The 12,876-nt window shown below is 45.2% G+C and overlaps 1 protein-coding gene across 1 annotated transcript in view; it reads right to left on the bottom strand.

Moving 5' to 3' along the window:
- LOC134969114 (solute carrier family 22 member 6-B-like) overlaps positions 1-12,876 on the bottom strand; it is a 248,678-nt gene that overhangs the window by 45,204 nt on the left and 190,598 nt on the right. The window contains exon 7 of the mRNA XM_063944834.1: positions 5,193-5,407. Coding sequence (XP_063800904.1) covers positions 5,193-5,407 — 215 coding nt within the window. The remainder of the gene's footprint in view (positions 1-5,192; positions 5,408-12,876) is intronic.

The raw sequence follows: 12,876 nt of genomic DNA, 5'->3' as shown, positions 1-12,876 counted from the left end.
GAGCAGCACAGAAGCTTTAGTGATGGCTGTGAGGATATTGAAGTTAAGGAACATTCCAGAAGGCCTTTCACGTAAAAAAACCAAATGAAAATGTAGAAAAAATTGTTCAAATTGACCATCGACTCAGTATCTGAATGATAGTGGAGACATCGATAAAGAGACTGTTGGGCAAATTTTCAAGATCTTAACATAACATTCTGCCTGGCTCCCTCACTTTCTATCCTCTGACATCTCCACCATCATCATGGGTGATTTCAATATTGCTATTGATTGTCCAAAATCTGCTTCTCACGCCTCCAAACTAATAAAGATGAAGTATCATCACTCTTCTCATCCTGCTTCTCTAATACCTCTCCTCTTGATCCTTTACCCTCACAAATAAGTAAAGTTCTGTCTCTGGTGCTCATCCCTACCCTAACTAACATCTGTAATCTCTCTCTACTGGTATTTTTCCTTCACTCTTCAAGCATGCAATGATTACTCCCATTTTGAAAAAACAAAACAAAATTCTGACCATAACTCTCTCTCAAACTACTACCCTATCTCTCAGCTCCCTTGTCTCTCTAAGCTACTTGAGAAACTTGCCTACACTTGACTCACACACTTTAACTCACACAATTTATTGGACCCACTTCAGTCAGGCTTCCATTCCCAACACTCCACAGAGACAGCACTGACTAAAGTGGTTAATGATTTGGTCACTACGAAGTCTAAAGGCCAGTACTCCCTACTTATTCTCCTTGATCTATCTGCTGCCTTTGACACTGATGACCACTCTCTTCTCATACAAACACTACAATCCCTAGGTCTTAAAGACACGGCCCTTTCTTGGTTCCTATCCTACTTATCTAATCACTCCTTCAGTGTTCGCTTCTCTGAATCTACCTCCTCTTCGCTACCTCTTTCAGTTGGAGTACCGCAAGGCTCAGTCTTTGGTCCTCTGGTTTTCTCTATCTATACCTCATCTCTTGGTAAACTAATCAGCTCTTTTGGATTTCAGTATCATCTGTACGCAGATGATACTCAAATCTACCTATCCTCCCATGATTTGTCCCTATCTGTACTGGGCCGTGTCACTGAATGCCTATCTGCCATTTCATCTTGGATGACAACTCGCCACCTCAAACTTAATATTTCAAAGACAGAGTTAATTATATTTCCACCGGCCAATAGTAGGTATCAACCTGATATCTCTATCACTGTTGAAAACTCTACAGTCTACCCTACCCCACAAGCTCGCTGCCTAGGTGTCATCCTTGACTCTGATCTGTCCTTTGTTCCCCACATTCAATCTGTCTCAAAATCATGTTACATGCATCTAAAAAACATATCCAAAATATGACCATACCTTACACACAACACTGCTAAAACTATAATCCATGCTCTCATTATCTCCCGCATTGATTATTGCAACAGTCTCCTAACTGGTCTTCCAAAAACGAGACTCTCACCACTACAATCCATTCTGAATGCAGACGTTCATCGTCTGCAGATCCACTCTGTCAGTCCCTCCATTGGTTACCTGTATTCTACCGTATTCAATATAAAATACTTTTACTCACACACAAGGCCATAAACCAAACTACACCAATGTACATCACTTCGCTTATCTCAAAATATCTCCTAACCCGACCTCACAAGATCTGCGTCTCTCATCCACACTCATTACTCGCTCCCACTCACAATTGCAGGACTTTCACCGGGCTGCACCCACTCTGTGGAATGCTCTACCACGTACAATAAGACTCTCCTCTAGTCTCCAAACCTTCAAGCGTTCCCTGAAAACTCACCTCTTCAGGCAAGCATATCAAATTCCAGAACCGCCCACATAACATTCATAAACCTTCCTATCAAATTGCATCCACTCTGCACAGTCCACACATATCCTCACATCTCTTCCCATCCTTCCTCTCGACCCCGGTACATTATTCCGTATGACCATATCATACAGCCCTCCAAGAACCTTTCAATCTGGTGGACAACTATGCAATAGATAGCACCTATCCTTGTGTATCCATGCCTATTTCCCTATAGATTGTAAGCTTGTGAGTAGGGCCTTCCTACCTCTAAGACTGTTTGTTATTACCCAGTTTTGTTATATCATTGTTTTGTTATATCATTGTTATTTCCAATTGTAAAGTTCAACGGAATTTGCTACGCTATATAATAAACTGTTAAGAAAGAAAGAAAGAAATAACAAAAGTTTGTGCTAAGACTGTTCCAAGGCTTCTCACTGCTGAGCAGAGAGAAAATGTAAAGTGAATTTGCACAGATATTTTGGAATAAATTCAAGCTGATTTGCATTTTGTAGATAAGACACATGGATCTTCCAGTATGATCCTGAAACAAAACGCTAGTCCATGCACTGGAAAACACCATCATCACCAAGAATGAAGGAAGCACATCAAAGTAATCCAAATTCAAAGCCTTGTTGATTGGGGTTGGGTATGTGTGACCGTCGTTTAGGAGACCGCCGCTCACAATACCAACGGCGGTATCCTGGCTGTGAGATGGCCTGCAGGGGGGAATGTGCAACAAAGCCCCTTGTGGGAATGCTTCTCTCGCCACGCTGTGGGCTGGGTGCTCGCCACAGTTTCTATTCTTACTCTATGGGTGTCGTGGACACCCATGAGTGGAATAGTCCCTGTTGGTCGGCATTCCGACCAGTGGGATTTTGAGCGGGTGGGATGTAGTGGTTGGTATTGTGACCGTCAGTCTCCTAACCGCCGGTCACATAACTACATCCCTGTTTATTTTGATATCAAGGGTGCTATTCTGGCATACTGGGTACCAGAAGGTGCTATAGTGAATCAGCAGTACTACATAAATGTTCTAGAAACTGTGCGGGAAAGAATCAGAAAAAAAGGGGCCAGAGTTGTGGAAAAATGATAATTATTATTATTACATTTTATTTCTATAGCGCCACAAGGGATCCGCTGTGCCCATTACTGATTACATAAACAAATGAGCAAAAACAAGAAAAAAGTACTTACAGTTTGAGATAATATAGGACAAATACAAGGTATATATAGAAAACCAGGGGTTAGGTGCCATCAAAGGTAGTATTGAGTATAAGATAGTGTAAGTAAGAGAAGGAAAGGTACATGAGGGAAGAAGGCCCTGCTCTTGAGAGCTTACAATCTAGAAGGTGAAGGGCTAACAGACTGGGGTGATAGAGAAGGGGTAGACTGTGAGCTTGGACAAGAGGGTTAGGAGGACGGTTGGCTGGGTTTGGTGAAGAAGTATGTCTTGAGAGCCTGTTTGAAGTTTTGTAGAGAAGTGGAGAGTCGGATAGGGAGAGGTAGAGATTTCCAGAGCTAGGGAGCAGCACGTGCAAAATCTTGTAGGTAGGAGTGGGGTGAGGTAATCAGTTGGCAGGAGAGGCAGCGTGCATTAGCAGAGCAAAGAGGATGGGTGGGAGTGAAGAGAGAGATGAGGTCAGAGATGTAAGAGGGAGAAGAGTGGATGAGAGTTTTGAAGGGGAGTGTGAAAAGTTTGAATTAGATTCTGAATGGGGAGGGGAGCCAGTGAAGGACTTGTAGTAGGGGTGAGGTGATATAGGAATTTTGGTGAGGAAGATGAGATGGGCAGCAACAGTGAGGATAGATTGGAGTGGAGAGAGGCATTTGTCAGGGAGGCCAGAAAGTAGGAGACTACAGTAGTCCAATCTAGAGATGACCAGTAAATGGATGAGTGTTTTAGTAACATCCTGGGTGAGAAAAGGTCTGATCTTGGAAATATTATTTATAAATGGAAATGGCAGGTTTGTGAGAGGTCCTGAATGTGTGGTTTGAAGCAGAGGGAGGAGTCCAGGATTACTCCAAGACAGCGCACTTGGGGGCATCAATAAATAACAAAATTGTGGAAGGTGATGTTATGCGGAAGGGAGGGAAAATGATCAGCTCAGTCTTAGACATGTTAAGTTTAAGAAATTGCTGGGACATACAAAAAGAGATAGCAGAGAGACAGTTGGAGATATGAGTGAGGAGGGCGGAGGAGAGGTATGGTAGATTTGAGTATCAGCAGCATAGAGATGATATTGTAAGTCAAAAGAGCAAATGAGCTCACCTAAAGAGGAAAAGGAGAGGCCCAAGAACAGGACCTTGGGGGACACCTACTGGTAGAGGAAGAGGGGGGGAGGTGGAGTCATGATAGAAAACAGAGAAGAAATGGTCAGAGAGGTAGGAGGACAGCAAGGAGGTCAAATGTAGCAGAGAGGTCAAGGAGAATAAACAGAGAGTAGTGGCCCTTGGGTTTAACAGCAAGGAGGTCATTGCAAACTTTTGTGAGGGAAGTTTAAGTAGAGTGGAGAGGACAGAAACCAGACTGGAATAGGTCAAGCAGTGAGCTGGAGGAAAGAAAGACAGTGAGGCGGTTGTACAGTATATGCTCAAGGAGTTTGGAGGTAAAAGGATGGAGAGAGATGGATACGTAGTTGGAGAGAGTAGTTGGTCAAGGTTAGGTTTTTTAAGAATAGGGGAGACAAGAGCATGCTTGAAGGCAGAGGGGACAGTGCCTGATGAGAGGGAGAGATTGAGGAGATGGGCAAGATGGGAACATACAGAAGTAGAGAGGTAGCGGAGAGGCCTGGGTGTTATAAACACAGAGGGTAACATGAAAGGTATGTTTTTATGCTGGTTTGGCAATAGCCCTCCTGATAATTCCTGCACAGTGGTCCTGTAATGTCTTGGTCTATCAGTACTGTAAATGCTGGATTTAATAATGTATTCATTGGACATATACAGTAATATACTGGACAATTAAGTCTGTTTTAATGACTAGTTAATTGTCTACCTATGTGTACTATAGGACAGCACAGTAGTTATTTACTTGTCCTACATAATACACCAAAGCAAAGCATCATGCACTATGCTATGAACAGCAGTTCTTTAATCATCATATTGCATGCAATAAAAATGATGGAAATTGCAGCTTTCTATTGGTCCTCCTTCTAACAACCATCTTAGTTGATCTATTCTATTTCCTTAAGTATGCTTTATGTACACACTCTTATGTCAGAGCACAAAGCCTTTTCATAGCCCAGTGGGGAACAATTCTGGGGAGGCTTGCTACCTTCTACCAGGTTTTGTTAAGCACCAGAGTTCCCAACAAGCAAATTATCATAAAAGCAAGCTAATATTATAGATATAGTGATATAGTGAACTGAAATATAATAAGTGCAAGACACCTACCTGGAGGAACTGCCAAACTGCACAGTATAAGGACCCCGGCAAGAATAAGGAAAAAAGAAACGGAGAAACGTCTGCCAACGTAAGTGGCCATAACTGTACTCAGGACTCTCATTGGGAGCTCTGCGCAGCCAAACACCACTTGTACAAGATATATACTGAGCCCAAACCGCTGTACATCCATAGCAAGAGCAAAGAAGCAGAAACTACCGGAGAACCTGGAGTGCGAGAAAAGGAACACAGAAGTGAAAACACTTGCAACAAACTTTATCAACAAGAAAAACAGGATTTTAATACCTACCGGTAAATCCTTTTCTCCTAGTCCTTAGAGGACCATGGGGTATAGACGGTTCTGCACGAGCCATGGGCACTTTAAGACTTTTTCAGAGTGTAAACTGGCTCCTCCCTCTATGCCCCTCCTCCAGACCTCAGTATAGGAACTGTGCCCAGGGAGACGGACAATTCGAGAAAAGGATTTACTTTTAAGTTAATGGTGAGATTCATACCAGCTCACACTTCAACCATGCCGCACAACATGGCCAGGGGCGTATCTACCTATTGGCCAGGATGGCACTTGCCAGGGGTGCCAGCCGAAGAGGGGCGCCGCCCAGCGGTGCCACCCGTGGCCAGTAGGTAGATTAAATTTTAATGGCAGCCGCTGTCCACCCTCGAACACCCCCACCTCACCACCACTGATAGTTCCTCACCCGCACTGACGCCCAGGAACGATCATAGCAGGCAGCAGTAGCAGCCACTGTAGCGCGGTGTCGGACACCGGCACCAATTACAATCAATAAGCTACATAAACTACAACTACCAGCAACCCTTGCTACTGGGAGCTCACTGCAGCAAGGACTGCTGTGAGGTGTAGTTTATGTAGTTTCTTAATTGTAGCACAATGCCGGACACTGGTGCCAATTATAGTGGCTGCCACTGTTGCCTGGTATGGTTGTGCAGGTGAGGAACTAATGGGTGGGAGGGAGGGGTTTGGGGGTGGACAGCTGCTACCTGTTGGTTCTAAAAGTGAAATTATATATATATACACAGCAATTTCAGACCGGCACTCCACGGAAAACTCCAATAACTGCGCCGGTGCCTCCACATATACCACTGTATAGATATATAGTCCCGCAATGGTGTGGCACTCGGCTGGATAAATGAACAATAAACCAGTCAGGTCTTACAACGTTTCAGTGCTTTATTGCACTATCGTCAGGATACAATGCACATAAATGACATTACATACCTTTATAATCATACACCCAGAGTGAATTCGCGCCAGGAGGTCCGTTTGAACTTCCCCCTAGCGTCAAACACGTATTACATCATCACGTTAGTGACTCCCATCACCATGACAACAAACAAATAATCACACCTACGGCTCTGCCCAGGACGAGCCCACCTTCCTTGTAGAATGGGCATTCACCGAATTTGGTATCGGCAATCCTGCCGTGGAATGAGCATGTTGAATCGTACCTCTAATCCAGTGTGCAATTGTCTGCTTAGAAGCAGGGCACCCAATCTTGTTGGGATCATACAGGACAAACAGTGGCTCTGTTTTCCTTATCCGAGCTGTTCTCGTGACATAAATTTTCAACGCTCTGACCACATCCAGAGACGTTGAAGCAGCTAAGGTGTCAGTAGCCACTGGCACCACAATAGGTTGGTTCACATGGAAAGAAGAAACCACCTTTGGAAGAAATTGGTGACAAGTTCTTAGTTCAGCCCTATCTTCATGGAAGATCAAATAAGGGCTCTTGTGAGACAAGGCCCCCAACTCAGACACCCTCCTTGCAGATGCCAAGACCAACAGCATGACCACTTTCCAAGTGAGAAACTTTAACTCCACCTCCTGGAGAGGTTCAAACAAATCTGATTGAAGGAACTGCAACACCACGTTAAGATCCCACGGTGCCGTAGGAGGCACAAATGGAGGTTGGATGTGCAGAACCCCTTTCACGAACGTCTGAACTTCCGGAAGGGAGGCTAATTGTTTCTCAAAGAAAACGGACAAGGCTTAAATTTGGACCTTGATTGAACCCAATCTTAAGCCAGCATCCATACCCGCCTGAAGAAAATGGAGAAAACGTCCTAACTGAAATTCTTCCGTTGGAGCCTTCTTGGTTTCACACCAAGACACATATTTTCTCCAAATACGGCGGTAATGTCTAGACATTACTCCTTTCCTGGCCTGAATAAGAGTGGGAATGACTTCTTTGGGAATACCCTTTCGGGCTAGGATCCGGCGTTCAACAGCCATGCCATCAAACATAGCAGCGATAAGTCTTGATACACGCACGGCCCCTGCCGCAGCAGGTCCTCGCGAAGAGGAAGAGGCCGAGGATCTTCGATGAGTAACTCCTGAAGATCTGGATACCAAGCCCTCCTTGGCCAGTCTGGGACAATGAGGATCGCTCGAATCCCTGTTCTTCTTATGATCCTGAGAACTTTTGGTATTAGTGGAAGTGGAGGGAAGACATACACCGACCGAAACACCCACTGGGTCACTAATGCATCCACTGCTATTGCTTGAGGGTCTCTCGACCTGGAACAATATCTCCGAAGCTTCTTGTTGAGACGAGATGCCATCATGTCTACTTGAGGAACTCCCCAAAGACCTGTCACCTCTGTGAAGACTTCTTGGTGGAGGCCCCATTCTCCTGGGTGGAGATTGTGTCTGCTGAGGAAGTCTGCTTCCCAGTTGTCCACTCCCGGAATGAAAATTGCCGACAGAGCTCTTGCATGTTTTTCTGCCCAGAGGAGGATCTTGGTCACCTCTGCCATTGCCGCTCTGCTTTTCGTTGCGACCTGACGGTTTATGTACGCTACTGCTGTAACATTGTCTGACTGGATCTGTATAGGTTGATCTTGAAGAAGATGCACCACTTGTAGAAGGCTGTTGTAAATGGCTCTCAACTCCAGAACGTTTATCTGAAGACAGGTTTCTTGACTTGACCATCTTCCTTGAAAGCTTTCCCCCTTTGTGACTGCTCCCCAGCCTCGGAGACTTGCATCCTTGGTTACTAGGACCCAGTCCTGAATCCCGAACCTGCGTCCCTCTAGGAGGTGAGAACTGTGTAGCCACCACAGGAGCGAAATTCTGGCTTTGGATGACAGGATTATCCTCTGATGCATGTGTAGATGGGATCTGGACCACTTGTCCAATAGGTCCCACTGAAATACTCTGGCAAGGAATTGGCCGAACTGTAGGGCCTCGTAGGCCGCTACCATCTTCCCCAACAAACGTATGCATTGATGAATCGACACTTTTCTTGGTTTTAGAATTTGTTTGACCATTCTCCAGAGCCTTTTCTACTGGAAGAAATACCCTCTGTACTTCTGTGTCCAGTATCAACCCCAGAAAAGATAATCTTGTCGTCGGTTCCAACTGTGACTTTGGAAAATTTATGATCCAACTGTGTTGTTGAAGTACTGTCAGGGAGAGTGCAATGCTCTGCACCAACCTTTCCCTGGACCTCGCCTTTATCAGGAGATCATCCAGGTAAGGAATTATGTTGACTCCTTGCGTCGAAAGAGGACCATCATCTCCGCCATCCCCTTGGTAAACACCCTGGGAGCCGTGGAGAGCCCGAACGGTAACGTTTGAAATTAGTAATGACAATCCTGCACTGCGAATCTCAGATAAGCTTGATGTGGAGGATAGATAGGAACATGTAAGTAGGCATCTTTTATGTCCACTGACACCATGAAGTCCTTCTCCTCCAGACTGGAAATCACTGATATCAGAGATTCCATCTTGAATTTGAACCTTTGCAGGTAGAGATTCAGTGTTTTCAGGTTTAGAATCGGTCTGACCGAGCCATCCGGCTTCGGAACTACGAAAAGGCTTGAATAAAATCCTTCTCCTTGTTGCGACAAGGGAACCAGGACAATCACGTGATCCTGACACAATTTTGTATTGCTAGTGATACCATTTCCCTGTCTGGAGCAGAAGCTGGTAAGGCCGATTTGAAAAATCGGCATGGGGGAATGCCTTGAAACTTCAGTTTGTACCCGTGGGACACTATTTGTAAGACCCACGGGTCCAGGCCAGATTGAACCCAAATCTGACTGAAGAGTTTCAGATGTGCCCTCACCTGAGCGGACTCCCGCAAGGGAGCCCCAGCATCATGCTGAACATTTGGCAGAAGCAGAGGTTGATTTCTGCTCCTGCGATCCTGGAGACGCTGTGGACTTTTTACCTTTTCCCTTTCCTTTACATGCAAAGAAAGGGGAACTTTTACCCTTTTTGAATTTATTGGCCCGAAAGGACTGCATCTGAGAGTGATGCGTCTTTTTCACCGGCGCAGGAGCATTAGGCAAAAATGTCAACTTACCTGCGGTAGCTGCACAAACTAAGGCATCCAGCCCATCTCCAAACAAGGCTTCTCCCTTATACGGGATAGCCTCCATATTCCTTTTGGAATCTGCATCAGCAATCCATTGGCGAATCCACAATGCCCTACGTGCTGAAATCGCCATGGTAGCGGCTCTTGATCCCAAGAGACCAATATCTTTCATAGCTTCCAGCATGTATGCAGCAGCGTCCTTGATATGACCTAACGTTAGGAGTATCTCGTCTATATCTATCGTGTCAATGTCTGATGACAAGTTTTCTGACCACTTTTCAATAGCACTACTCACCCACGCACAGGCAATGGTAGGCCTGAATAGTGTCCCACTGGTCACATTAATAGATTTCAACGTAGTCTCTAACTTGTGGTCTGCCGGCTCCTTTAGTGAAGCTGTCCCAGGGGCAGGGAGAATCACCTTTTTTGTTAACCGTGACAGGGCACTGTCTAAAATGCGGGGTGATTCCCACCGGTTCCTGTCGTCTGCAGGAAAAGGGTAAGCTGCCTGAATTCTTTTGGGAATCTGAAATTTATTTTCAGGGTTTGTCTAGACTCCCACAAAGAGTCCGTTCAGTTCATGAGATGGAGGGAAAGTTACATTAGGTTTCTTCTCTTTATTAAAGTAAGCCTTCTCCTGTGGTAAAGGAGGGGGCTCCGTAACTTCTAACACCTCCCTTATAGCAACAATCATGTATTGAATGTTTTTTGCTAACTTTGGATCTATTCGCCTGGAATCACTGGTGTCGACACAGGAATCAGAGTCCGTGTCGGTATCAGTTTGTACTACTTGTGTTTGTGAACCAGAGGGGTCCCCTGTGGATGAAAAGGCAGAACTATGAAAAATCACTTCTTCGACTGATTTTCTCCAGTTTTCTGCATGAGACTCAGACTTATCCAATCTCTTATATGATTCACACTATCACGTAATTCTTTCACCCATTCAGGCTCGTGGTGCGACGGCAGTGCCACCACATTACATCCTTGTGTCCCTAAAATGGCTTCCTCAGGGGAAGAGCTCCCTGCCTCAGACATGTCACACACGTGCAAAATCCCACCACAGACACTCCAGGGCTACTGAGACAGACCCTCAGCAAAATCTGTCAGGGGGACACAGAAGGGAATTGCCAGTCCACAACTCAGCGCCAAAATAACAAATTCCTGTGAAACGTTGTTTACACACAGAGACTTGTAGAGCGCTTATATAATGCCAATATAGGTTATAACACCTAAATAATACACTCCCCCCCCTTTTTTTGCACCCTGATACTTGGTCAGATGTGGAGAGAAGGATCAGCGTGACTTCCACTGCTGCTGCTGGGCGGAATTGGCACTGAGAAGTGTGCTGGCTGCCTGAGGAAGAAGCATACTTGCCTACCTGACCCTCTCCATGAGGGAAAAAATGCTCTGTTCCTGGACTTTCCTGGTAATGTATGATTGCCATCACCTGTGGTGAAATTACTTTCTTAGCAATTAACTAGCTCACCACAGGTGATGGCAATCATACATTACCAGGAAAGTCCAGGAACAGAACATTTTCTCCCTCATGGAGAGGGTCAGGTAGGCAAGTATGGGAAGAAGCTCCGCCCCCTGTAATGGTGCGTTTTCCCTCAGGTATTAGACATAATCTTTATACTGGCGAGGGTGTAGTACTGTGTAAAACATCGTATGCTACTTTTTGCCAGTGAGAGTAGGGTTCATGCTGTCCAGGGTGCCCCCCCCCCCCCCCGCGCCCTGCACCCTGCTGTGTTCTGTGTATATGGATAGCATGCTCGCGCAGTGTTCCCGCTCGCTGTGCGGTACCTTAAGCGGCACGATGACTGGAGGTCCCTCTTTGCAGATCTCCGGTAACACTACTCATCAGTCTTCTGACTTCTGGCTCTGTTAGGGGGGTGACGGCGTGCTGTGGGAGTGAGCGTATAGCTAGTGTTCAGTACCCTTCAGGAGCTAATGGTGTCCTGTTAGCAGAACAGAACCATGAAACTACATAGGAAGTTGGTTCCTACTTCTTCCCCCTGAGTCCCATGAAGCAGGGAGGCTGTTGCCAGCAGTCTCCCTGTTAAATAAAAAACCTAAACAAAGTCTTTTAGTAGAACTCTGTAGAGCTCCACTAGAGTGCGACCAGTCTGCCTGGGCACAGTTTCTAAACTGAGGTCTGGAGGAGGGGCATAGAGGGAGGAGCCAGTTCACACTCTGAAAAAGTCTTAAAGTGTCCATGGCTTCTGCGGAACCGTCTATACCCCATGGTACTGAAGTGGACACCAGCATCCTCTAGGACGTATGAGAAATATAAGTGAAAAACCAAAGCAAAACAAAGAAACACATCCGGCTGTACAGTCCATATAGTACTGACTGTCCTCTATATACAACATGAAAGAATATAGACCCACCCTCACCACATACATGGTTTGTAGCCATATAAGAAGTGCATCCAACTACCCCCAGTGCAGCAAATGTGGAAACAAAATTCTCCCTTCTCGCAGATATACAGAGAAAGCAGAGAAATATAGTATACCCTGTATGTACTAATGGTAACTTGGTATTGGGCAGATATACTACTCACTTTTGGGTGCGTTAGTCGTATGAAAATTCAGTATGTGTCAACAAACTCTAGAAAGTAAAATAATTATTTTTACTATGCAGCAGAGGCGGATTGGCCAAAGGGTTTCACATGGAAGATTCCCGATGGGCCGACGCACCCTTGGGGCCTGTTTTGTTTGAGGACTTGTGGTCCTTTTTATAGACATAACGAAGATGCAAAATAATTTGCATATATGGAAATTACTTTGCCACTTAGTCTGTGATTGCAGATGATCTTGTGTATGCTCTCTCTGCCTGCTTGGCTGACATATAAGATTGAGTGATTAGTGATTGGGATACGGTTGGTGTAATAAGCAAGAAAATATCTTTCTAAAGAATGATATAGTTTCCTAAATTCTGAAGGTGTATCATATAATGTGCTCATAATATTTAATTTTATTTCTTCCCCCTTGATGCTGGACATGCCCACTATCTGGAAAGTCTTGGGGGAGGGTGCTGCTGCCATGGCCCATGGCTAGACCTTACACCTCTGGTGCTGCCCATGTGGGGCCACTAGTACAAATTTTTCCAGGGCCGCTTTTTGTACCTAATCCGCCCCTGCCATGCAGTATCACAAAAGAAAAAAATGTGAATGTGTGATCTGGGGCCAGGACTGCCATCGCAAATTGTGGGGCCTGGGACTGACAAAATAGGCAGGCACCCCCACCCCTCTGAAAATAAATAAATAAATAAAAATGTTATCTATCTCTCTATCTATACTGTATATACAGTATTAAAATAAAAATAAAAAATTTATT

Source organism: Pseudophryne corroboree, chromosome 11 (genome assembly GCF_028390025.1).
Source record: "Pseudophryne corroboree isolate aPseCor3 chromosome 11, aPseCor3.hap2, whole genome shotgun sequence".
NCBI lineage: Eukaryota > Metazoa > Chordata > Amphibia > Anura > Myobatrachidae > Pseudophryne > Pseudophryne corroboree.
Note: the sequence above shows the minus strand (reverse complement) of the source record. Positions and strands in the feature narration are given on the sequence as shown.